Source organism: Tympanuchus pallidicinctus, unplaced genomic scaffold (assembly GCF_026119805.1).
Source record: "Tympanuchus pallidicinctus isolate F22 unplaced genomic scaffold, pur_lepc_1.0 scaffold45, whole genome shotgun sequence".
In the NCBI taxonomy this organism is placed as follows: Eukaryota; Metazoa; Chordata; class Aves; order Galliformes; family Phasianidae; genus Tympanuchus; species Tympanuchus pallidicinctus.
In genome coordinates this window covers 290,720-312,177 of record NW_026294764.1, presented here as the reverse complement: position 1 = coordinate 312,177, position 21,458 = coordinate 290,720, and the positions used below count along the sequence as shown (strand labels likewise).

At 46.0% G+C, this 21,458-nt stretch overlaps 1 protein-coding gene across 50 annotated transcripts in view; it reads right to left on the bottom strand.

Annotated features, from left to right (window-relative positions):
* The window catches only part of IGFN1 (immunoglobulin like and fibronectin type III domain containing 1), a 29,313-nt gene extending 9,457 nt beyond the window's left edge, over window positions 1-19,856 (bottom strand). Inside the window, exons 1-18 of one of the 50 annotated variants that reach the window (XM_052702490.1) lie at window positions 19,662-19,856; window positions 15,870-16,012; window positions 11,473-11,538; window positions 10,848-10,970; window positions 9,469-9,608; window positions 8,911-9,010; window positions 8,031-8,078; window positions 7,493-7,538; window positions 7,003-7,177; window positions 6,287-6,400; window positions 5,146-5,317; window positions 4,304-4,576; window positions 2,392-3,660; window positions 2,236-2,337; window positions 1,924-2,157; window positions 1,534-1,869; window positions 1,456-1,479; window positions 220-1,062 (exon numbers count right to left, since the gene is read on the bottom strand). In XM_052702490.1, the coding sequence (XP_052558450.1) occupies window positions 220-1,062; window positions 1,456-1,479; window positions 1,534-1,869; window positions 1,924-2,157; window positions 2,236-2,337; window positions 2,392-3,660; window positions 4,304-4,576; window positions 5,146-5,317; window positions 6,287-6,400; window positions 7,003-7,177; window positions 7,493-7,538; window positions 8,031-8,078; window positions 8,911-9,010; window positions 9,469-9,608; window positions 10,848-10,970; window positions 11,473-11,491 (4,018 nt within the window). In that variant the 5' untranslated portion in view covers window positions 11,492-11,538; window positions 15,870-16,012; window positions 19,662-19,856. Of the gene's footprint in view, window positions 1-219; window positions 3,661-4,303; window positions 4,577-5,145; window positions 5,318-6,286; window positions 6,401-7,002; window positions 7,178-7,492; window positions 7,539-8,030; window positions 8,079-8,910; window positions 9,011-9,468; window positions 9,609-10,847; window positions 10,971-11,472; window positions 11,542-15,869; window positions 16,013-19,661 lie in introns of all 50 variants that reach the window. The other 49 variants (XM_052702470.1, XM_052702474.1, XM_052702481.1 and 46 more) reach the window with 49 other exon arrangements.
* Between the last annotated feature and the right edge of the window lie 1,602 nt (window positions 19,857-21,458).

Here is a 21,458-nt window from a genome sequence, read left to right as displayed (position 1 = left end):
CATTTTTACAGGTTTTGATGCTGTCATCTTGCTAGTGCAGCCACTGTTAACATTCAAATGGCTGCATGCACAACATTCTTCTTTCCTGAGTGTTCTCTAGCCTCATGTCTCCCAGTCTCTACAAATATAAAGGGCTGCACCACCCGAAATGGAGGACCCAGAGCTTGTTCTTGTTTGTATCAAAACGCAAAGATCAGTGGCACAGAATTAAACACATACCTTTCAGATCATCCAGGTGATGACGTCTTCTGTTTTCTGTACTTTCTGTACTCTTCAAGAAATCACCTGCTTTAATATCAAGGCCAGGTCCCTGTTTTCTCTGGCTTACTGAAGGACCACCATGAAGGGCTGACATCTGATCAGAACCCTGTGAACTTTGACTGGAAATACCTGGCTTCCACCCACTGAACAATTTATCGTGGAATTTGCCCTCTGCACCTCCAAAGGAGGAATCCCTGTCATAAGGAGAGCCTGACTGTCCTAAATCCCTGGCCTCAGCCCTAGCATCACCTTGACCAGAAAGTGATTCTCTGTCGTGGGATGAACCTTTGTGCTCTGATCCTCTCAAATCACTGGCAGTCCCCTTCCCAGCTTCACCATATGGAGATTTGCCAGCACGTGAGTCCAGCCCATATTCACCAGCCATTCCAACAGCACCAACCACACCTTCTTTACCATGGACTGAGTACAACTCGCTCCCATCGCCCCCCAGTCTGCCAGCACTGCTTTCCCCAGCCCTGGATCCAGCTGACCCATGTGCAGATCCAGCACCTCGTATGGCAGAGCCACCAACACCCCCACCTTCTGAGGACAAGCCAGCTCCTCCTGCTCCACCCAGAGACCCTTGAGCTCTGCCCAGCATAGCATCCCGACCACGGTGAGATCCCATCACTTCTTCGCCTCCTGAAGGAAAATGAGCAGCTCCTGACCCAGCTGCTGCTGAGAGACCATCTTTTCCATAGGAAGAGCCAGCGTCCCTTACACCAGCTATACTACCACCAGCCCCAGCTGGGAGACCATCCTTCCCATATGGAGACCCAACTTCACCTGCACCAGCTAAACCTGCAACACCAACACCAGCCCCAGCCCCAGCTGGGAGACCATCCTTCCCAAATGGAGATCCAGCTGCCCCTGCACCAGCTAAAGCTGCAGCACCAACACCAGCTCCAGCTGGGAGACCATCTTTCCCAAATGGAGATCCAGCTAAACCTGCACCACCAGCATCAGCCCCAGCCAGGAGACCATCCTTCCCATATGGAGACCCAACTCCCCCTGCACCAGCTAAACCTGCAGCACCAACACCAGCCCCAGCCAGGAGACCATCTGTTCCATATGGAGACCCAATAGCCTCTACACCAGCTAAACCTGCAGCACCAATACCAGCCCCAGCCCCAGCTCCAGCTAGGAGACCATCCTTCCCATATGGAGACCCAGCTGCCCCTGCACCAGCTAAACCTGCAGCACCTACACCAGCTCCAGCTGGGAGACCATCCTTCCCATATGGAATCCCAAGTCCCCCTGCACCAGCTAAACCTGCACCATCAACACCAGCCCCAGCTGGGAGACCATCTGTTCCATATGGAGACCCAGCTGCCCCTGCACCAGCTAAACCTGCAGCACCTACACCAGCTCCAGCTGGGAGACCATCCTTCCCATATGGAATCCCAAGTCCCCCTGCACCAGCTAAACCTGCACCATCAACACCACCCCCAGCTGGGAGACCATCCTTCCCATATGGAAACCCAACTCCCCCTGCACCAGCTAAACCTGCAGCACCTACACCAGCTCCAGCTGGAAGACCATCCTTCCCAAATGGAATCCCAAGTCCCCCTGCACCAGCTAAACCTGCACCATCAACACCAGCTCCAGCTGGAAGACCATCCTTCCCATATGGAAACCCAACTCCCCCTGCACCAGCTAAACCTGCACCATCAACACCAGCTCCAGCTGGGAGACCATCCTTCCCATATGGAAACCCAACTCCCCCTGCACCAGCTAAACCTGCAGCACCAACACCAGCTCCAGCTGGAAGACCATCCTTCCCATATGGAAACCCAACTCCCCCTGCACCAGCTAAACCTGCAGCACCAACACCAGCTCCAGCTGGAAGACCATCCTTCCCATATGGAAACCCAACTCCCCCTGCACCAGCTAAACCTGCAGCACCTACACCAGCTCCAGCTGGAAGACCATCCTTCCCATATGGAAACCCAACTCCCCCTGCACCAGCTAAACCTGCACCATCAACACCACCCCCAGCTGGAAGACCATCCTTCCCATATGGAAACCCAACTCCCCCTGCACCAGCTAAACCTGCACCATCAACACCAGCTCCAGCTGGAAGACCATCCTTCCCATATGGAAACCCAACTCCCCCTGCACCAGCTAAACCTGCAGCACCATCAACACCAGCTCCAGCTGGGAGACCATCCTTCCCATATGGAAACCCAACTCCCCCTGCACCAGCTAAACCTGCACCATCAACACCAGCCCCAGCTCCAGCTGGGAGACCATCCTTCCCAAATGGAGACCCAACACCCCCTGCACCAGTGCCACCAATGACAGCCCCAGCTGGGAGTCCATCTTTTCCATATAACGGCCCAAATTGCCCTGCACCAGCTGCACCACCAGCTGCACCCTTTCCATACACAGAGCCGGCACCTTCCAAACCAGCACCACCAAGCCCTGCTTCCATTCCTGCTGGTAAACCATCCTTTCCATAAGGTTCACTTGACTGACCGTGCTTCCCATACAGATCCCCCCTTTTAGCATCAACACCTGCCCCAACTGGTAGACCATCTGGACCGTATAAAACCTCCATTTCTCCTACAAAGCTGCCACCTGCACCAGGCCTGCCCCCATCTCCAGCTGGAACACCACCTGCACCATACAGCAAGCCAGACATTCCCGCCTGACCTACATGACCACCAGCATCAACTAACAGGTTTCCTTTGCTGTAGGGAGACCCTATTTCTCCTTCTCTATTTATACTGACTGCATTCATATCAACTGCAGCAGGCAGACCATCCTTGCTATAGACAGAATGCGCACCTCCCACTCCGGCTGAACCAAGATTGATTCCACCTGACACAGAACTTCCATCAGTGGCATCTAAACTCTTCATACCACCAAAGGCAGCTCCAGAACTAGCATCACCTAGTTTAGCATTCTTGTCATGCCAAGAGTACGCACCTTCTGCATCACCCATGTCAACATCAGCTGCACCTAACATGCTATCATGTCTACCAGCTACAGAATGAGATTTAGTTCCTCCTCCTAATCCATCATCAGTATCTCCTCTGCCTGACATAGAATCCTGACTGTGTACATGCCTCAATCCAATTTTGTCTTCTCCAAATTTTAATCCAGTGTCCTCTTCTCTAGCAAACTGCCCAGGCCCCATGATTTCATCCCCAATTTTGTGCAGCCCTTCTTTTCCTAAAAGTTTAAATTCTCCATCAGCATCAGGGGAGTAGCCTTGACCGCCGCCGTGGTCACTCCTGTGCCAGCCACCTCTTTTCATGCCAGCATCCATAGGATGATCTTCATCGCCAACATACTCTCCACGTTTAAGCCTCTTAGCTCTGTCTTTATCTGGCGTTCCCTTCTGATGGTCAGATTTTTCATGTTCCTCATCCTGTATCTTTGCCTCTCTGGCATCTGTATTGAAGACGTAGTGTTTGATTGGAGGAGAAATAATTCAGAGCAAAAGAAAGATAAAAAAGCAACAGGCAATCAGTATGTCACCTACTGCATCAACAACCACAGAAAACATGTCAGCATTAGTTACTTCATTCTAAGTCACAGAAATATAATTTATTTCATTTAAATAAACTTATATTCAGTTCAAACCCTAATTTTATTTGTCATACTAAGACAGTTTTATATTTCTAACAACCACTTTTAGCAAAGCTTGCTTGTTACAAAAGAACAAAACAAATAAAAGCAGAAAGGAAAAACCAACTCTTAGGAATGGAAAAAAGAGGGCACATCTCCAGCAGGATGAGTCCAATTAATAGGACCATAGGCAGTATCTGGGATTCATTCCTTCATGCCTTCTTCCTCCCTCCAGCCCTGAATGAGTTACAGAACATCCTATGCACAGAGAGTCCATCAGTTCCCAACTCTGAAGGACCTCACGTCAGGACAAACAACAAGGGAAAATGCTGTCACATCTCAAGAGGAAAGAAGGTCCAATCGGACTGCCATTCCTACAAGCGCTACTTAGAAACTAGAGGCTCCTCATCTCCCTTCTCAGCAACCAATAAGACATTGAGGGAACGTTGTTTGGAGTGTCACTTACGCTCTACAAGAAGCCAAGCCCTGGAGGAGCAGAGTCCAGTGTCGAGGGTGTACAAGCCGCTGTCAGCGGTCACAGCATTTTTGATGATAAGCTGGTGGCTCAGGCCATCGGGGCTCACAGAGATCTGGTGCTTCTCACTTGCCTCGAGGGGATGGGCTTTATGCAACCACACAGCATCAAAGCAGGGAGAGCGCAGGACACAATCAAACACAACATCTTCGTCCTCGTGACAATGCAGATCTCTGAGCGGCTTCTGAAATCTCACAGGGATGGCTGGAATGGAAGAAAAGAAAGGAAATGGAGCCAGTTCTGTCCTCCCAGAAAGATGTGTTGCTGTTGAAGGAAGAAAGGAAGTTGCTACGCCTGTGAACACTGCGTCAGGCAGCAAAAAAAAAACTGGGATCTGCTCCTGTGCCCAATTCTACAGGAGAGAAAGGCAGGCGTTGGTCTTTTTGTTAATCTTAGCATCAACATTTATACACCCATCGCTGTGATGTGCTGTAAATTTGCTGTCATTAATCTATTTCAGCAATATGACATCACCATTAAGGTTGGCAGTTATTATTCTGAGCTGACAAAAATGCAGCATCAGCTAATGAATTTGTCCATTGCCATCCAGAGCTGAGAACCCAAACCTCGTCCTGTGGAATACAAATGCAACATCCATCCACGACGATCACCTGTTCAGTACCTGTGTCATAAGGAGCAAACCCTTATGTGGCAACACGAAAACCACTTTTCTGCTGTTATCAGCTGTGGCTGCTGAGCTCTGCAGATGGCCCTATGTGGAAAATAAATTCTTGTTACAGCTGCCCATTACCCATATCTAACTCAAACCTTACATTCAGCGTCCAGCTCAGTTGAGAAAATAGGTACATCCTCCACTCTGACTTGATACAAGCCTGCATCTTCTGGATGCACATCGTTGACAATAAAATGATACCTCTTTCCAATCTGTCTAAGGTAATACTTTCTGTATTCATCCCCAGTTCCATAACGGACCTTCTCACCATCCTAGGAAGAGAAACAAAGCACTCTCAGAAGCAGCATACAATTAGCAGAAGGCATTTAAAAAAAAAATCAGGCTAAATTTTTTGCTATGAATGCTTTCTTGATACCAACAAGAAACAAGAGAAAAGTCTACACTCCATTACAACTTGCAGTGGGCAGTGCTCACTGTTCATACAAAACACAGGCAATTAAATGTGCAATAAGACCTGCACAGAACAGTGTCTGACTCTCACGTTAGGCCAAGTGCTTTGTGAGATTATGTCAGGTTTTGAAGCTTAACTAATACACAGCTGCTGCAACTTTGAAGATTTAGTACCTCCACAAACAGAAAAACAGGCAAGTTTGCCACTCTCCCATGTGTGACACATCTGAGCCCCTTGCCCTTGCTGTGACTGCACAGATTGCAATTTGGAAGCCCTTATTCTGACCTCCTCTTTAATTCAGCCCATTTTCCCCTGTGCTAAAGCTACTAACGACAATTCTACTGCAATGCATCTTCCAGAAAAACATCCACAGCGCCGATCACACAGGCATCACAGCAGAGTGACTACAGGACTCCGTGAGATGTCTTCCTTCCTGGATATCTCCTTTCACAAAATTGAATTAGAATGGTGTATAACACTCAAGTGAATTAAATCTGTCTTTCCAACATGAGAGCACAGAATATGTGCATCCTGAAAGCCACAGTTAGAATTTCCTCTTACCTGAAGAGCTCTGGAAGTCAACAAGATGTCAGTAACTGGCTGAAGTCTTTCTGCTGTACTAGGATCAATAAATCCTAAGCGATATTCACCACTAAAAACTATCTGGACCACCAAGCCAACACTTTTTATCTAGTCAGGTAAGGACTCTGCAATGGACAGACTTCTTTAAGACACTTTCTTGCTCCCAGATGCTGCCCAATCAATGAAGTATTTCATGCAGACAACTGCAGCGCCAGAAGAACTGACCAACTCATTTCTCCTCTCCTACCTTAAGCAGATAAATGTTGCTGCTAGCACTTTTCAGGTCCATCTCCACAGTAAACGAAGCACTTCCATCCTTGTTGACCTTAATGTGTTCCATGTATTTGATACTGTGAATTAACTGGAAAAATAAAACAAAAACAAACCAAAATTAACAACAAGAATTTAGTAAAAAGAAAGGTTACCATGACAGAAGTCCTTAAGCTGTTGAACTAGTGTGAAATCTACCTTCCACTTGCACAGAAAAGAGCCACTTCTAACTGCATGTGTATGGAAGAAGCACCTGTAAGTTTCCTGAGTTGCCTCCTGTGGGCAAATTGTATTTAACGTGTGATGCCCTTCATACAACCTACAACCTCTTCCTGCCCAGGTTTCCACATGGTTTGTATGTGCATATAAATCTTCAGTTTGGTGCTCAAATTAGCTAAATTGTGTAATCGACTGTCTCTGAGGATATGCAATTTAATCAATGGATCATCCTGAACTCAGGATCTCCTGAAATTTATGAAGTCAACTTCAAAAAAGTCAGTAGCATTTCGGTCCACATGTAAAAAACAGGACTTTAAAGCATCGCCGCAAATCATTCCTTGCCATACAATAAAATTTTCACCTTCAAAGCAATGTAGGAAGGTCTCAGTCTGTTTTCAGAAGCTACTCAGTAACTGTAGGACTTGGCAGTTTGTTTAGAACTCGGTGCTTCCAGTGCTTCAGAGTTTATCCTACCTTTGCTTGTTCATTCTCCGTATCCTTCCTCAAATCCTGCAGCGCTCTCAGCATGCCACGGAAGTCAGAAATTCCATACTTGATACAGATTCTCTCATAATCTTTCTTATCTGCATGCAGCAACAGTTGGAAGACTGCATCTTTGTCCAGTACTTTCTGTTTTGGTAGTGGAGCCCTTAGAGCCAAGAAGAAAAAAAGATATATCAAGAAATTTGGACAGAAAACAAGGCGTCTTATTCCTCTACACTGTGTCCTCTTTTCAGCTTTCTCTGTTATTTCTGTAGTTCACTTGTCCCTGTGCACGTAGAAAAGAAAAATTGGGACCTATTGGGGCCTTTTGGCCTCACAGAGGGTGGCAGGTTGTTCTCCCACATCTCTCCATATGGTGAGCAACTTCAGAAACAAAGAGTTGACGTGAAGGTTTAAGAAGTTATCACACCAAGGAGCATCTGGGAAGTTTTAAAATGGTCTTCATTACATGGAGGCTTACCGCTTCTTCAGCGTCTTCTTGAGGTCCTGAAGACTCTTTTTCAATTCTATTACAGAGGACAAAAAGGAAAAGGAATCATTAATTGTAACAGCTCAAAGCCACATTTTAACATGCCATCTTACCCAAAGGTAAGCACCAAGCAGACAGTATGCACAGAACTCTGGAAATTTATCACCTTTCTCCTACTCCATTCTTGGCAAGTTTGGGGTAAGTTCCGAGGCCACAAAAGACAGAGAAACTCCTAAATTATATTGCTGGGTTTTTTTTCCCCATTCAGCATGGGGACAATTTCTTCACGTTCCTTTTGTTTCTGCTGTCATGTCTCAAGAATTAATCATTCTACCCCCTGTTAAAGACTGGGAGGCGGGGGAGAGCTGGCAATACTCTCCTGTTCCTTCCTCAAAGGCCTTTGGCATTTTCTACATTCACCATGCAATGTCTGACTTCGTGTTGATTCTTCTCCTCACACTAACAGAATAAGCAGCAATGTGCCAGACTGAGCAGCATTCAGTATGCCAAAAATATTCATCTAACTCACCTTCAGCAGGATGGCCAGTCACATAGTTTGCTTTCCTCTTAAAGCCAACTGGTAGTTTAGAAGAGAAAAAACAGGAAAAACAATCCATCAGATAAACAAGATAACAGACTATATATCAGTAAGACTATGAATTATAAAACCAATACATCTGTCATTAATGCAAGAGGAAAATAAATTCTAGCTTGGATTTCCTTGTCAACTTGATGCTGATTCCTTGAAATATACATCCTTAACACTGTATTTCTACTGCAATTGCTTCTGTGCTCATTAGATGTCTAGGTCTCTACCCTATAAAGCTTGTATTTTAAGTAATGTTGGGAAATACTGATATTTCTTTAGAGAGCTAGGGTGCAAGGATTACCAGGCACAAAGCAGGTAATTGCTTCCTAAGCTTATTTCATAGGTAGGTAGGTGAAGCAGACACTTCCAAAGTAGTCCACACCTTCAGCTCCAGTACAGAACAGTCAGCTATATTTTAGCCATGAAGAACACATCTCTCTCCACTGACTATGAAGGGGAACAGTGGGCTAGGGCAGGTGGAGACATTTGAAATGAAATGAGATGGATCCCCCCAAAAAGACTGCCTGAATTGCCCAGCATCACAAAGGATCAAGTCAATTCAGCACTAAATCCAGAGCTTCTGAGCATGGTCTATTGCAACAATCACAACATCCAGCTTCTTCTGTCTTTTCTTAAAGCTCATGTTGTCATGGAGCATCAAAGGGGGGGAGTTGCCAGAACTCAAGTCCTCAGTGAGAAGAAATTAGCTCTGCACACTGAAGATGCTTGGACAATGTTCTGGGCACCCACTTGCAGAGGACAGCGAAGCCCAATGTTTGGGACCACAGGATACCTGCATTACAGAAACTGTCAATCCTACCTTGTATGATCCTGAGGCCAGCAGAACATGAAGCTTCCCCATATTCATTTACAGCAAAGCAACGGTACAAATCAGAGTCACCTGCAGTGATTTTATTTATCTTAAAAAGAAGAACACAGTAAGAACTCAGTCATGCACTGTGGTTCAGTTACACAAATCCTAACAAAACATTACTTGCTGGAATTTCAGATCTTCTGTTCCTACAATTCTGCTCAACTTTTGTGCTGCTTCAGACCTGGTGACATCTTGATCAGCTTTTCTTTGTGAAACACCTGGACCATTTTCTCCCTCGACACGTTTTAAGAGAGGAAACCCACATCATGAAATCTCCTCTAACCTTTGGAACCTGCATCTACCTCGACCTTCAGATCCTCTTCCTACTTCATCCTGATCATCGTCACGTGGATGGAGTGATGAAATTCAGTTTCATGCTTTTCTGGTACTTGGTCACCCACACACTTCTAATTGCTGATGCTCTCACCCCCGGCACCCACTGCACATTTATACCTTTCATGGCACTCTTTGTTCTGTGTGTGCTCTGCAGTATTTGATCTTTACCTGCAGAATGTGTTCGCTTGTAGCTGGACTGTAGAACATCAGATATTTGGCAGGATCATTTATTTCTCCTTTTGCACGTTTCCATTTCACCTCAGGGGCGGGGACACCCTTGACCACAGCTCTGAATATGGCATTTTTACCTGTCAAAAGAGGCAAGAGATTAGTTTTTGAACGTGAAGCCTCATGACGGGCTCCCTGTGTTATCAATAGAGCATTCTCCAGAGTAAGCCACCACTGCTGTACCTTAACTGTCTGTAAAGAAAAAATGGGAGGACCCAGGCAGGCCAGGGTGTTTCCTCATGTGCTCTATACATGTAATCTTTTCTGAATACCTTTCTAATCTGCTGGCCTGGCACTCCCTTCCACTCCAAACACAACAGGCTCTGTTATTTGAGGATGCGAGGAAGGGAGAAGAGGATGGTGCTCACCTGTGAGCTCCCTCCTTCACCTCTGCTCCTCTAACAACCTGAGTATCCTTCATCTGACCATTGAAAACCCCAACAGCATCACCACTATTTAGTGCAAATGCTTTTTTTTTTTTACTGAAGAGCTTCAAAGCCATAGGAATATAATACAACAATTCAGAGATGTGACTCATGAGTAGGTGAGTGGGAGTGTCCCACTGGGATGGTAATGGAGATCAGTGGATGCAACTCATGGAGGAAACGATTACTATCTTTCCTTCGTAACAACTTTGGTCTTCAGATGACCAACAATGTAAAAGCATCTTCCCAGAAAGTCTTGCAATATTTTCCACACCCTTCTAAAGAGTCACCACCAAAACCAAGCAGGTATGGTTCAGTAAGTTCTGTTGGCCATGAAGCCAGCAGATTCTTACCAAAGGGCATTTCTTTCAAACTTCTTTTGAGACTGCAGTACCAGAACTGCCTATTATTCAAAGCTGATTCCAATTGATTACACTTCTGTCAAATTCTAACAGCTAGGAGTACCTGTTAACAGATACACTGAACAAAACGAAGCAGTGATGATATAATTAACGATACTCACAGTGCATTTGCATAAACAGTGAACTCTGCTTTAGTGCCTGACCTTAATGCCCTAGTATTCTGTATATGAGCTATGCACAGCCTGTATTAGATGAAACAACAAAAAATTCAGACAGGATGATACAGCACTGCCTTGCTTCATACATGAAACTTGCTGGTAGAAGGAAGGAAACACCACTAGAGGCCACTGCACTCCTTCATAACATTTCAGGGGACAATGAGAATCGACACAAAGGCAGGAGAAGAAATGTAGGGTGCTCGAAGCTGTTCAGCCTGCTGACTCGGAGTTGAGACATGGAATCAGGGCTGCAGGTCCGCAGCTTTCACTGGTGGTTTGGGTTTCTTTCATTTATTTCTTTTAAAGAATCTCACCTTCCTGCAATGTTAGACTGACAGGTTTCCGCTCAAAGTCCGGTGTGCTGCATCCTTTTGGAATCTTATCCACAAACTGGGTAATGTGAACTCCTCGGATGGAAGATTTCTGGAGAGTTTTCACTAGAAAGACAAGGAAAAAAACGCATTCCATTAAGACAACATGTTTATGCCTTAGAAATGGTCTCACAATCCACATAATCTCCTTGTAGAACAGTAACTGCTTCTGCTCAGCCTTTATTGAGCCAAGACCTCTCCATTCTTATGCTACAGGCTGGGAACGTGCCTGAAGGCTGGGGGATTTCTGCCTGTGTCTTTGTGCTGACTTACTGCAAAGCTATGACCAAAGTGGGAAGATCTGCAATCAAGATGGCAATCCAGGGGCAGCGTCAGCTAACATGCCTCGCAATGCTTTGGACAGAGAATGCTTTACATCAATACAATTTCAAAATCTGGCATAAGGAAAACACTGCTGCAAAGGTCAGCACAACCCAACAAGCCTATTAGCAGCGTCTCTCCTCGCCATGGTGAGGTAAACACCTCATTGCAAATAACACCAAGAACGAGTTGGGCTTATTCTCAGGTACAGTGCACACAGGTGTCACAGCTCTGACTGTTCTCTCACCTCCCGGACGGGTTGTCATGGTGCTTTGCTTGGCTGCTTGTGGTCAATACAAATAGACTACAGGTCCTCCTGCAAAGAAGAAACATTTCATTACTTGCAACTCAGAAGGGAAATGAAAGACTTCAATATTGCTTGCTGTTATGATGCAGCTTCTCCTTTCTCACTTGCTACATCCCAGCTGAGAAAGGCCTGCCAGGCAACACAGCTCTGCTGCCTCTTTCCAAAGCACATAACAACAATTTTGAACCACCAGCACAACACAAACCAGGTAGCAAAATGCCTAGAGGGCCTAAATGGTAAACAAACACATCTAACAGCATCCTTCAGACACATTCCTCGTTTCCATGTCATCTGGCTTCCCTCCAAAACCTCCTCTCGTGTTTCAAGCAAATATTACACCACATGGCACTCACATGGTGAGTTCTGATGGATGGTAAGAGCAGTTGCTGAGAAGAAAGCTACGGAGATGGATGTCTGAACTGAGGCACGAAGCAGAAGCACATCCTGATCTAAATTAGCTTGTCTAAATTAGCAACAAGCCTCAGTGCAGACCATAAGCTACTATTTACTCTAGAAGGAAATGGCAAAGTGTAAATTTGGCATTAACTAGTTATTGTCTCTTGTGTGACCCTTTGCTGAAGCTGCTTCTTTCTCTGTATTTATAAAGTGGTCAACATGTAAAGCAACACATCATCATCCTGCAAGCAAACCGTGCAAGCAGATTCCTTGTCATATGAGAGAGATACGGGCAGAAACTATTGAGTTACTGAAGCTCTGAAAGAGCAATTAGATTAGATTCCCATGTGGGATTAAATGCTGTCTCTATTTACCCTCTGCACTCCTTCACTCAACACAAGAGTCACACAAGAACATGCAACTCTTCACAGCTTGAAAAGGCAGATGGTTTGGTCAGCACACCTACCATGTCATTTCTGCTCCCTGATTGCTACACTGTGCCTGATGAAAGCTCTGGGTTGGACCCCAGCATTTCCTCCTCATAGGTTTGGTCAGACTTGTTTATCTGTGTGATACTTGGTTTCACTGAGGGTAAAACACAGCCAACAAAAATCACTTGTGCCATGTTTCACAGAACAAGGGCAGTGGAACTCAGTATTCTGGGGTCAAATTCTGAACCAGAAGGATAAGCACTGTTTTCCCACTCATCAGAAGCTGCAGATAAGAACACAGACCTCTCTCCACTGGCTCTAATGTGGTCCTCAGCCTAACCCTCATTTTAGGGCTCTACACACTATACTAACTCATAGCAACAGCAGGATCAACTCTGACTCCTTGGAAAATCATTGTTTGCCTCTCTAACTTCAGTGGAGATGCATGTAAAACAATAGGAATGGAAAATGATACATGAGACTGTGAATGACAGCCAGTTCCTCTCTTTCCACCTCAGCTCCAATCTGGTGTGGGTGTTCCATATCCGTATTCTCGCCTGCCTGCATTGATATTTTGGCATTATCATGTATCTACTTCTGTTTAAAAAAAACATAAAAAATAATAAAAAAAAAAGGCTTCTAGTGTTATAAGAATTGCAACTGCAGGGAAGGAAGAGCTTGTGGGAAGGAAAAGTGCAAAACTGACAGCTCAGAAGACGTTTCCAGGTTGCAGCACGCAGGGCACTGCGCAGCACAGCCCTTCAGGGACCCTCCATCGCTGCCTCCCGATGGTCTTCGTTTGCCCTCCGAGGCACTGACCTGTATTAATAGCAAACACCATAATCCCCTACTGCCTCTTGCAGTCTTGCACCTTCCTAAACGTGTCACCACTCCGCAGGCTGAAATGCCCAACTCCAAACAAACATGATTGCTTGTCGTTAGCTTGCAACAGCGTTCCCCCAAGCTCTCTTTGTGTTTGGCTCACATTCACCCTTCGCTTCTCAGCTCTTCTTCCCCCACGAGGCAGTTCTGAGAAGCATCTATACTGAAACATCAACACTGTGCTCAGGTCCAAAGCCATTGAGAAACTTCATGTGTAAACTGGTGAGTTTACTGGACCGTAAGTATTGCAGAAATTCACGTGGATTAAAGATAAGCTGCTGTGAGTCCTCACACTCCTGTGAATTCTTGTCTTCTGGAGAGCGAGAGTGAAGCATCTTAATACCACACATTGACTGCACAGTTAAAATAACAGTGCTGGAATATGCAAGAGAACATTCCTCCAGTGTAATTAATCCAACTACATCACATTTTCTCATGCCTTCCGTGTTAAAATGCGCACTTGAAAATACCACATCAGCTGGCACAGAAACCTTCAGAACCTGCCCTGCTTATTTCTAAAGATTTGGCTCCCTCATTACATGGATAACCTTGTTTTACCTTCACTTGGGTTCAGCCCCGATATACAGAAATCATAGAATGTTTAAAAGAAATGAAAGACAGCAAAAGCCTTCCAAAAACTGCCATGTTGGAATCCATATCTCCACTCACAGCTGCCTGCACCACAGCTTTCCAAACTGACACGATCACCAATGTTGCTATTTACTCAAAACAGGCAGCCAAATACTTCCAAAGGGCAAACTACCCCTCCTGCATGAAACACTGCTCACCACCAGTCCTGGCACAGCAGGGCTAATGCTGGAAGGAGCTCAACACTCAATTCTTTGACAAGGAGCTCATCATCACGCGCTAGCCTCATTTAGATAGCCAACACCTGGCTATTTGGTGCCCTTTGCAGAAGGCCATGTGGTCTTCAGCTGCAGAGATGTCCCCTCAAGAGACAGCAACAAAGCTTCCACTGCTCCCAATAGGGCAAGAGCAAGCCCTCGACCACTGACAACTACTGACAATAGGGTCACGTATCAGCTAAGTATACCAAAACATTTGGGAGTCCCAGGGTTCAGCTGTACTGGTAGTATCACAAGTAGTTACTTGTGAGCTGCAGACATGGAATGCACAGAAAAGAGGTGACATAACGGCTGGCAGAGACTGGTGAACAAAGTCAGGTAAAATCCAAGAGAAGTGACAGGCAGCAAGGGACTGATGCACAGGGAATGGGTCCAGGAGCATAGGATGGACTGCAGACATTGGTGCAAGCACAGTACACACATGGCACAAAGCCATCAATGCAGACCATTATAAGAAAATAAACAGTAACAGACACAGCATCCTTTATTCAGAGAGTGGTGAGGAACTGGAACAGGTTGTGTGGAGCAGCTGTGGATGCTCCATCCTCGGAGGTGTTCAAAGCCAGCTTGGATGGGGCTCTGGGCAGCCTGATCTGTTGGTTGGCAACCCTTGGAAACAGATGATCTTTAAGGTCCCATTCAACATAAACCATTCTAAGATTCTATTTCTCTTTGTAATTCATATAGAAAACAAAAGACCCCCAACCAAGTGAGTGATCCAAACACCAAACCGTTGCATGTTCTGTCTCAAATTCCAGAACTTTGCACTAGCAGATCCAGATACTCATTGAGAAGAAGAATCTTGTACTTAAAACTTCTCTTTCAGCTTTGGTTGGGCTTGTATTGACCCAACTTTGAGCACTATTTGCAGCTTGAATCCTCCTATTTCAGAAGATTCCTGAAGAAAAATCTCATTCTTTGTAAAAAACACAAAACTGAAGGCCAACAACTATAGAAGCGATGACTTCATGAAAATTTCTGAGCAGGTCACAAGTGTTGCAGTGATGAATGGAGGTCTTGTGTGGAGTGGGGAGGAACGCCCATGGATCAGATTCTGTGTGACTTATTCCTCCAGTAAATCTATATTTGACTCCATCTTCCCTCCTGCCTCAGGGATTATGAATATAACGCAATGGCTCATGCTGCCCACAGTTTCTATGCACAGATACAATATAGCTGTGTGCTTGTGAAAGAGCACTGGTACAAAACACCCACAGGACTCACACACCATCTGTATCACCTGTGTGAATCAGAACAGCGGCGCTCTAAGAGCTGTGAACAGGACACTGAGGTTATGGCAGTTGGGTGAAGCAGGCATGGGATGGCAACTCAAGCTCAAGCCAGTCTGTCCCTTCCAATATGCACAATACATCCATAAATTTCATAACAGACACACATTTTCACACAGTCAATAAACTTGCAACAAGGTCTGCAGAGCAAATACATCACTTTTACTAAGCATCCAGAAGACAAGGCAACATATCCCCTGCTTGCCATCACAAGATGTCTCCAAGATCAGAAACCATAGCATACCAATGCTACATGGTGCTCCATGGGACAACCAGAGCAGAACTCCAACAGCCTGCCACCTTACCAGGGAAATCAGTGTGTGCTGTAGGACACTGGGAAGACCCAGAACATTTACAATTTTCAGAGAGCAGCATCACAGAGCAGGGCCCACCATGGCAGCAATGGCTGCATCTCATTCTCCCAGCTCTGTATCACCCCTGCCACGTATCCCAGGAGACGTGACCAAACTCACTGCCTTAGAGGTCGAGCTTCTGAGCTGATCCTGCTTTAATTCAATTCTGCTCCTCCCAGGACCACAGCTGTTGGTTTGTTGCCTCAGATCACAGAACTCTTCATAGCAGTTGAAGAGGTCTCCTGGTCACAGATATTAGCAATCTGTATGGAAGAAGCCACATCCCTCATTAGTCTGACCTAAACATCACTAAGAAATACCAAAAGAAATGATACGTTCTTGCTCCTTCCTCACCTCTCCACTCTCCGGGAAGCCAAGCCTGCACTCAGCAGCAGCCTCACCAGGATGTCTCTATAGGGTGCTGTCTGTGGTTATAGGATTATAACCCTTGGGTCCCAGTGCAGCATGGGAAGCATGCTTGAACCCGGTGCCTTTGGCAAGCCTCAAACACGGCAGCTAGCCAGCGTGGTCAGATGCGACCATCAGTCAAGGCCATGCTGGATTTCCAAGTGCCACTTGGGTCAAGACTTTGTGTCTCAAGGTGCAAATATTCGTGTGGATTCATAGTTTAAGGAAGGGACAAGGCGGACATCCAAGTTTTGTAGGACACACCAGTAGCCTCAGAGTCACAAGGCCTTAGGAAATCTCCTAATTCATTAGGAGAAAAATGCGGGATTCTGGCATCTGTTAATTGGGCAACCAAGTCTGGGCTTGGTCTTCATACTAGAGCAACACAGACCAGACAACTGAGATGCCTGAGGGAAACAGTTCCCTCTGCAAGAGTTTCACTGCTAAAGGCAAAGCAGACATTTCCCTTTGCAGCCTTTGACTTCCAGCGCAAACACAGACTGACTCCCATTCCCAGGAGCAGCAACAAGGCCACTTATTCCCACAGACAGGTTTATCATGGCAACGCAAGGGCAGCACATTGCACCCCAAAACCTTCTGCTTCCCATCTACCCTTGCAAAATGAGAACCTTCTTTCCTCCACCAGAAAGCTAGCTAGGGAGCAAAGGCTCCTCCACAAAGCTGGCTGTGCCTGGAGATCTGGCCAGTCTGTGACTGAAATCCACCCCAGCAGCACAACACACAACCAGGGCTGCTCACTCTGGGGTTCCCCTTTCATTCACTCCTGTCTGAAAGCACATTTATTTTTTATTTTTTTCAACTTTGCCCTGTGTACCATGTATTACTTTAAATTCATAACACACATTAAAACCTCATGCTCAACTCTGAGATACAGAGCTAGCTCCAGCAGTTAGCACTGAAAGTATTTTTATCATGCTGTCTATGGTTTGCATACTGGAAAGCTACAAGAACCAGAATAAAGTTTTCCTTTGATGTTCTAACTGATCAGAGTTCTAAAATCTAGAATCAGTGGGGGGTGAACACACAGGAAAAGCCACAGCAGACAGCACTTCCCAGCAGTGTTCTACTGGGTTTCCTGAAGCCCCTTCCTCCACCTGCCCTGACCCACAATCATCCCAAGAATCCTTCCTTTGACGCTCCTCTCACTGGCACAGAGCAGCAGTTGCATCACTCTGTGGACCATGCGCTGCAGCCTGAGCATTAAGCACGTTTAATGAAACCAGTCACTACCAAGTATCTCAAGACAGTAACTCTTCACGTCAAGTATGGGAACTCTCCTGCAATAAGCATGTATGGGTTTTACTGAAATCCAAACGCAGCTCTCACCTACTTCAGCAAGAGCCTTCTGCTTGCAGACTGAGCCCAAGGAATGCCCCAAAGCCACCCAGAGCCGCCTGCAGCTCCCTTTCCCATGAATGCTCCCTTCCTTCCCAGTGATTCGTTCCATACTGAACACTGCACTACTGATGGTATTTAGCAACAAACAGCTGTTAGCTCCTGGAGTCAGCTTGTACCACTATCTATATAGCAGGTTCTAGCAGTGACCAGAAGAGTCACAGTTCTGCCTGCTCCTCTGAACCTAACCATTTTGTTATGGAGCTTTGCCTTACTTCCAGTCCTGGTTTACCTAAGTTGTACTGGGGAGAGGGAAGGGAAACCTCCCCTACAGACAGACTGATAACTTAAAACCATCTGTGACCGAGCAAACCCCTCCAAGAGGCTGACCTTCTTCCATTTCACAGCTTGTTTTCAACCCGCCCACCCAAAAGCCCTGTTAACCCCTGCATGCCAGCCGTGAATCTACTGCATCCTGCTGAAAACCTGCAACACTCAGCAGCTCCCACTGCCTGCAATGCAAACAAGATGCATTTTCCAAGGAAGCAAGCTTGTTCCCCTAACATGGGGCAGTGAAGAAGCATCAAAGAGGCAACAGCTGCAGGCCAGATATTCCAGGACTGACTTTAGAAAGATAGTAGAAACACAATTCTTCCAATTTTCTGGTTTTCCTTTAATTCCTGTCCTCTCCAGTATATCAGTATGAAAACTACCAATTCTGAGTGATGACTGAAGCAGCTCTTCCTAGAGCCACTGGTGCCCACTGCACAGCTCAGGCATAGCAAGAAGTGAAGAAAACAAGACTTGGTGGTTCCAAAAAGCTGGCTATGCTCTCCTGTACACCAACAGACAGGGTCAAAAGCCAGTCTCACACTACAGCCAAGGCACAGCACTCCTCTGCAGCACAGGTAGTTCCCTCCACTGAAAGTCAGGGGGATGACAGGGAGGCCTTGGGACAGAAATATTTAGGGATAAGCAACGAGCAAGGTATGCAAAATTCAGAAGTCAGGTTCAAATTTTACTTTGACAGAAGTGAGAAAAAGTTGCGCTCAGTTAAGGAAGGGCAAAGAGAATGGAATGAAGGCCTAAGTTCAGTGAAGGCAAAGAGTTACCTGCAGCCCTACATACAACATTCAGTCAAGTGATTCTGACACTACTGCTCTTGCTAGTCACACACACATGAAATTCAGGACATCCTTTCTGTCAGATGTGGCTGCGACCCAGGTGGATCAGGAAACAGTTTTGTTTTTTTTTTTTTTCTTACCTCTGCATGAGGTGTATGAGCGCCTTCTTTGCTCATAACAACTGTTCTTATATAAATGCAGCAAACACTGAAAGCCTCAGTGGGAGTTGTGCACATTCAGGTGCCGCAAGGGATTCAACTTACGTGGCTTTTTCCCATTCCTCCCCACTTCAAACTAGAACAGATAACGAATACCCCCTCTTCTGATTTGTTTGCCCAACCTACCAATAGCCACAGGTTAAAAAATACCCTCAATCTTCACACTACAAACTATTTAATACACCACACCCTCACCTGCAAGGAAATCTGTTAGTGAAACAGACGATACTGAAATCTCTGTGGAACTCCACAAGGCTGCAGCACATGCAGCCTTCTCGCCTTCCTCGTAGGATGCACAAACGTAACATTTCAACATGTATACGTAATGTTTTCACATAACATACACCTCAACACTGTTCCTGTAGTGCTCTGCCTGATCTTTGCCTGCAGAAGTCAATGCTGAGCACCCACAGAAGTGCCAGAGGTTGCCACTGCTGGGAACGCAGCCCCCCTTCCTTCTGCAGATTGTCCTCTGTCAAATTCTCTCCCCGTCCAGAAGGAATAGATCAGAACAAAATAAGTCTCATCCAGAGCTAAAAAGTCATGGCAGCATCCAACAGAGAAGTAATCCAAATAGAAACAACCGCGATGCAAGGAGTGACCGTTTCTCTCCCCTTCAACCTCTGCTTGCCCCAGGAGCTGCAGCGTTACAAAGGGCTCACAGCCCCCCTTCATGCAGACGCGAGCTGATCAGGACCTGCCTCTCCCTCTGATCCCCTCTCCTGAAGGCGATCTCGAGGAGCTCCAACAAGCCATTAGCTCACAGCAACCCCAGCTACTCACTGACACAGGCACGCAGCCCTCACCTGCACACGACTTCCTAAAGGTCCCCCTCTCCTCTGCAGTGTGCTCAGTGGTGAAGCTGCAGCTCCTGCAGTCCGTGCTCAGCTGTGGGATCAGCACCGGGTCCCTGGGATCCTCAGCTGCTCACTGCCTCGCCTTCTGCCTCTCTCCCTCACACTTGATCTCTCCCCCCTCTGGTAGGTGCAGGCTGTCACAGGGCTGTTATCCTGCCAGACATCCAGATCATTTTTTTTTTTTTAATGGGAACCCGAGGCACCTGCCTCCTATTCGTTGTTATTTCAGTCCATACCAGTAATGGTGCTGCACAAATCTGGCAGTAATAAACATAATTCTGCAATGGTTCACAAGTCAGCTGAAGCTCAGCTTTTTCTGCAGGTTGCGCTTCCTCCTCACAGCAATTCATTAAAACAGCTGAACAGCCCTGAATGAAACCACAGCTTCATTGTTTTGAAACCTATCTCAAGAATAATTAAGGTTAACTAACTGATCAGATAAATTAAGATTCACTTAAAGAGAGCAGATTTAAGGATAAGTCTCAAAAAAAAAAAAAAAATTCCTTTTCAAAAGAATTCTTTAGAGTTGGTATTATGAATAAAAGAGAAGGACTGAGCACACTTCCAGCACCAGCTCACCTGTACTGTGAATTTAGGAGCTTCCAGGTGAAAAGCACGAGGCTGTGTCCCTGTGGGGAGGCTGAGAGCAGCTGGGGCTGTTGCCCACATATCTGTGTGCATCCCTCCATGGCAGCAGCTATCTAGAAGCCATTCACTGAGGATTAGGAATCGTTAGGCCAGGCTGGAAACAGAGATCAGATGCACACCAGGTCCTGCTCATCAGCATAGGATTCCTCTGGTAGGAGACATCTATTGAGAATCACCTGGATCTAGTGTACATAAATGGGTCAGAGCTTGAGTCAGCAATTGTAAAGAAAGCATGGGAAGAGGCACACCAGGATAAAATGGCAGGAAGGTTTGCATTTTGTGTATTGTGCAAGAAATCAGGTAACTCAAATGGAGCTGTTATTCCTTAACTCTTTTACTTTGAAGAAATGAGTTCTATGAGGTTGGAGTCTCAGCTCCCCGGCATCACAGCAGCCACCTGAAATGAGGATCTCCTAACCTTCCCTCAGCAGCTAAGAACCTTCCTGTTGGTGTGAGCTTGTGATGGCCCACAGCCTGCTGAGAAAAGAGAGCAACAGATTCAAGATGTTAAAGTGGCAAGTGACACATCCCAAACAATCACACTGGTACGCCTTTATGCATACTTAGACAGCAAAATGCAGGAGGTCCTGCTGCAGAACAAGAGCTTCTGCTTCAAAAAGAAGATAAATACAGGAGATGCTAAAAACCCATCTGATAAACTTGAAAATGCTTCACTCAACAGACCTCAAACTTAACAGGCAGCCTTATGTAACAGGCTTTACTTAGCAATCCTGACACATCCCTTTCCCATAACCCGCTTCAGTGATTTGTAAGCCTGAGCATTCCCTTCCCTTTGACAGCCCTCATAAAGATTATTTCCTATCACACATGTGAGAGAAGACTCCATTGGAAATCCACCAAATGCTGTGTCAGAGCTGACTTGGGATGTCAGTTTCCAACAGTATTTCATCCTAGATTAGTAAGTGGTAATTGGCTGTCTCAAAACTGCATTTGTCAGGAATGAGAATTCTTTGCCAAAATAAGCTATTCAGGTTTATTTACGATGTAGGCAGATTTTATTGCTCACCCACAGAGTATTACCCTAAAGCACAGCCAGCTCTGGCCCTCTGCACACTGAGGTTTGCAACTCAGTCATTA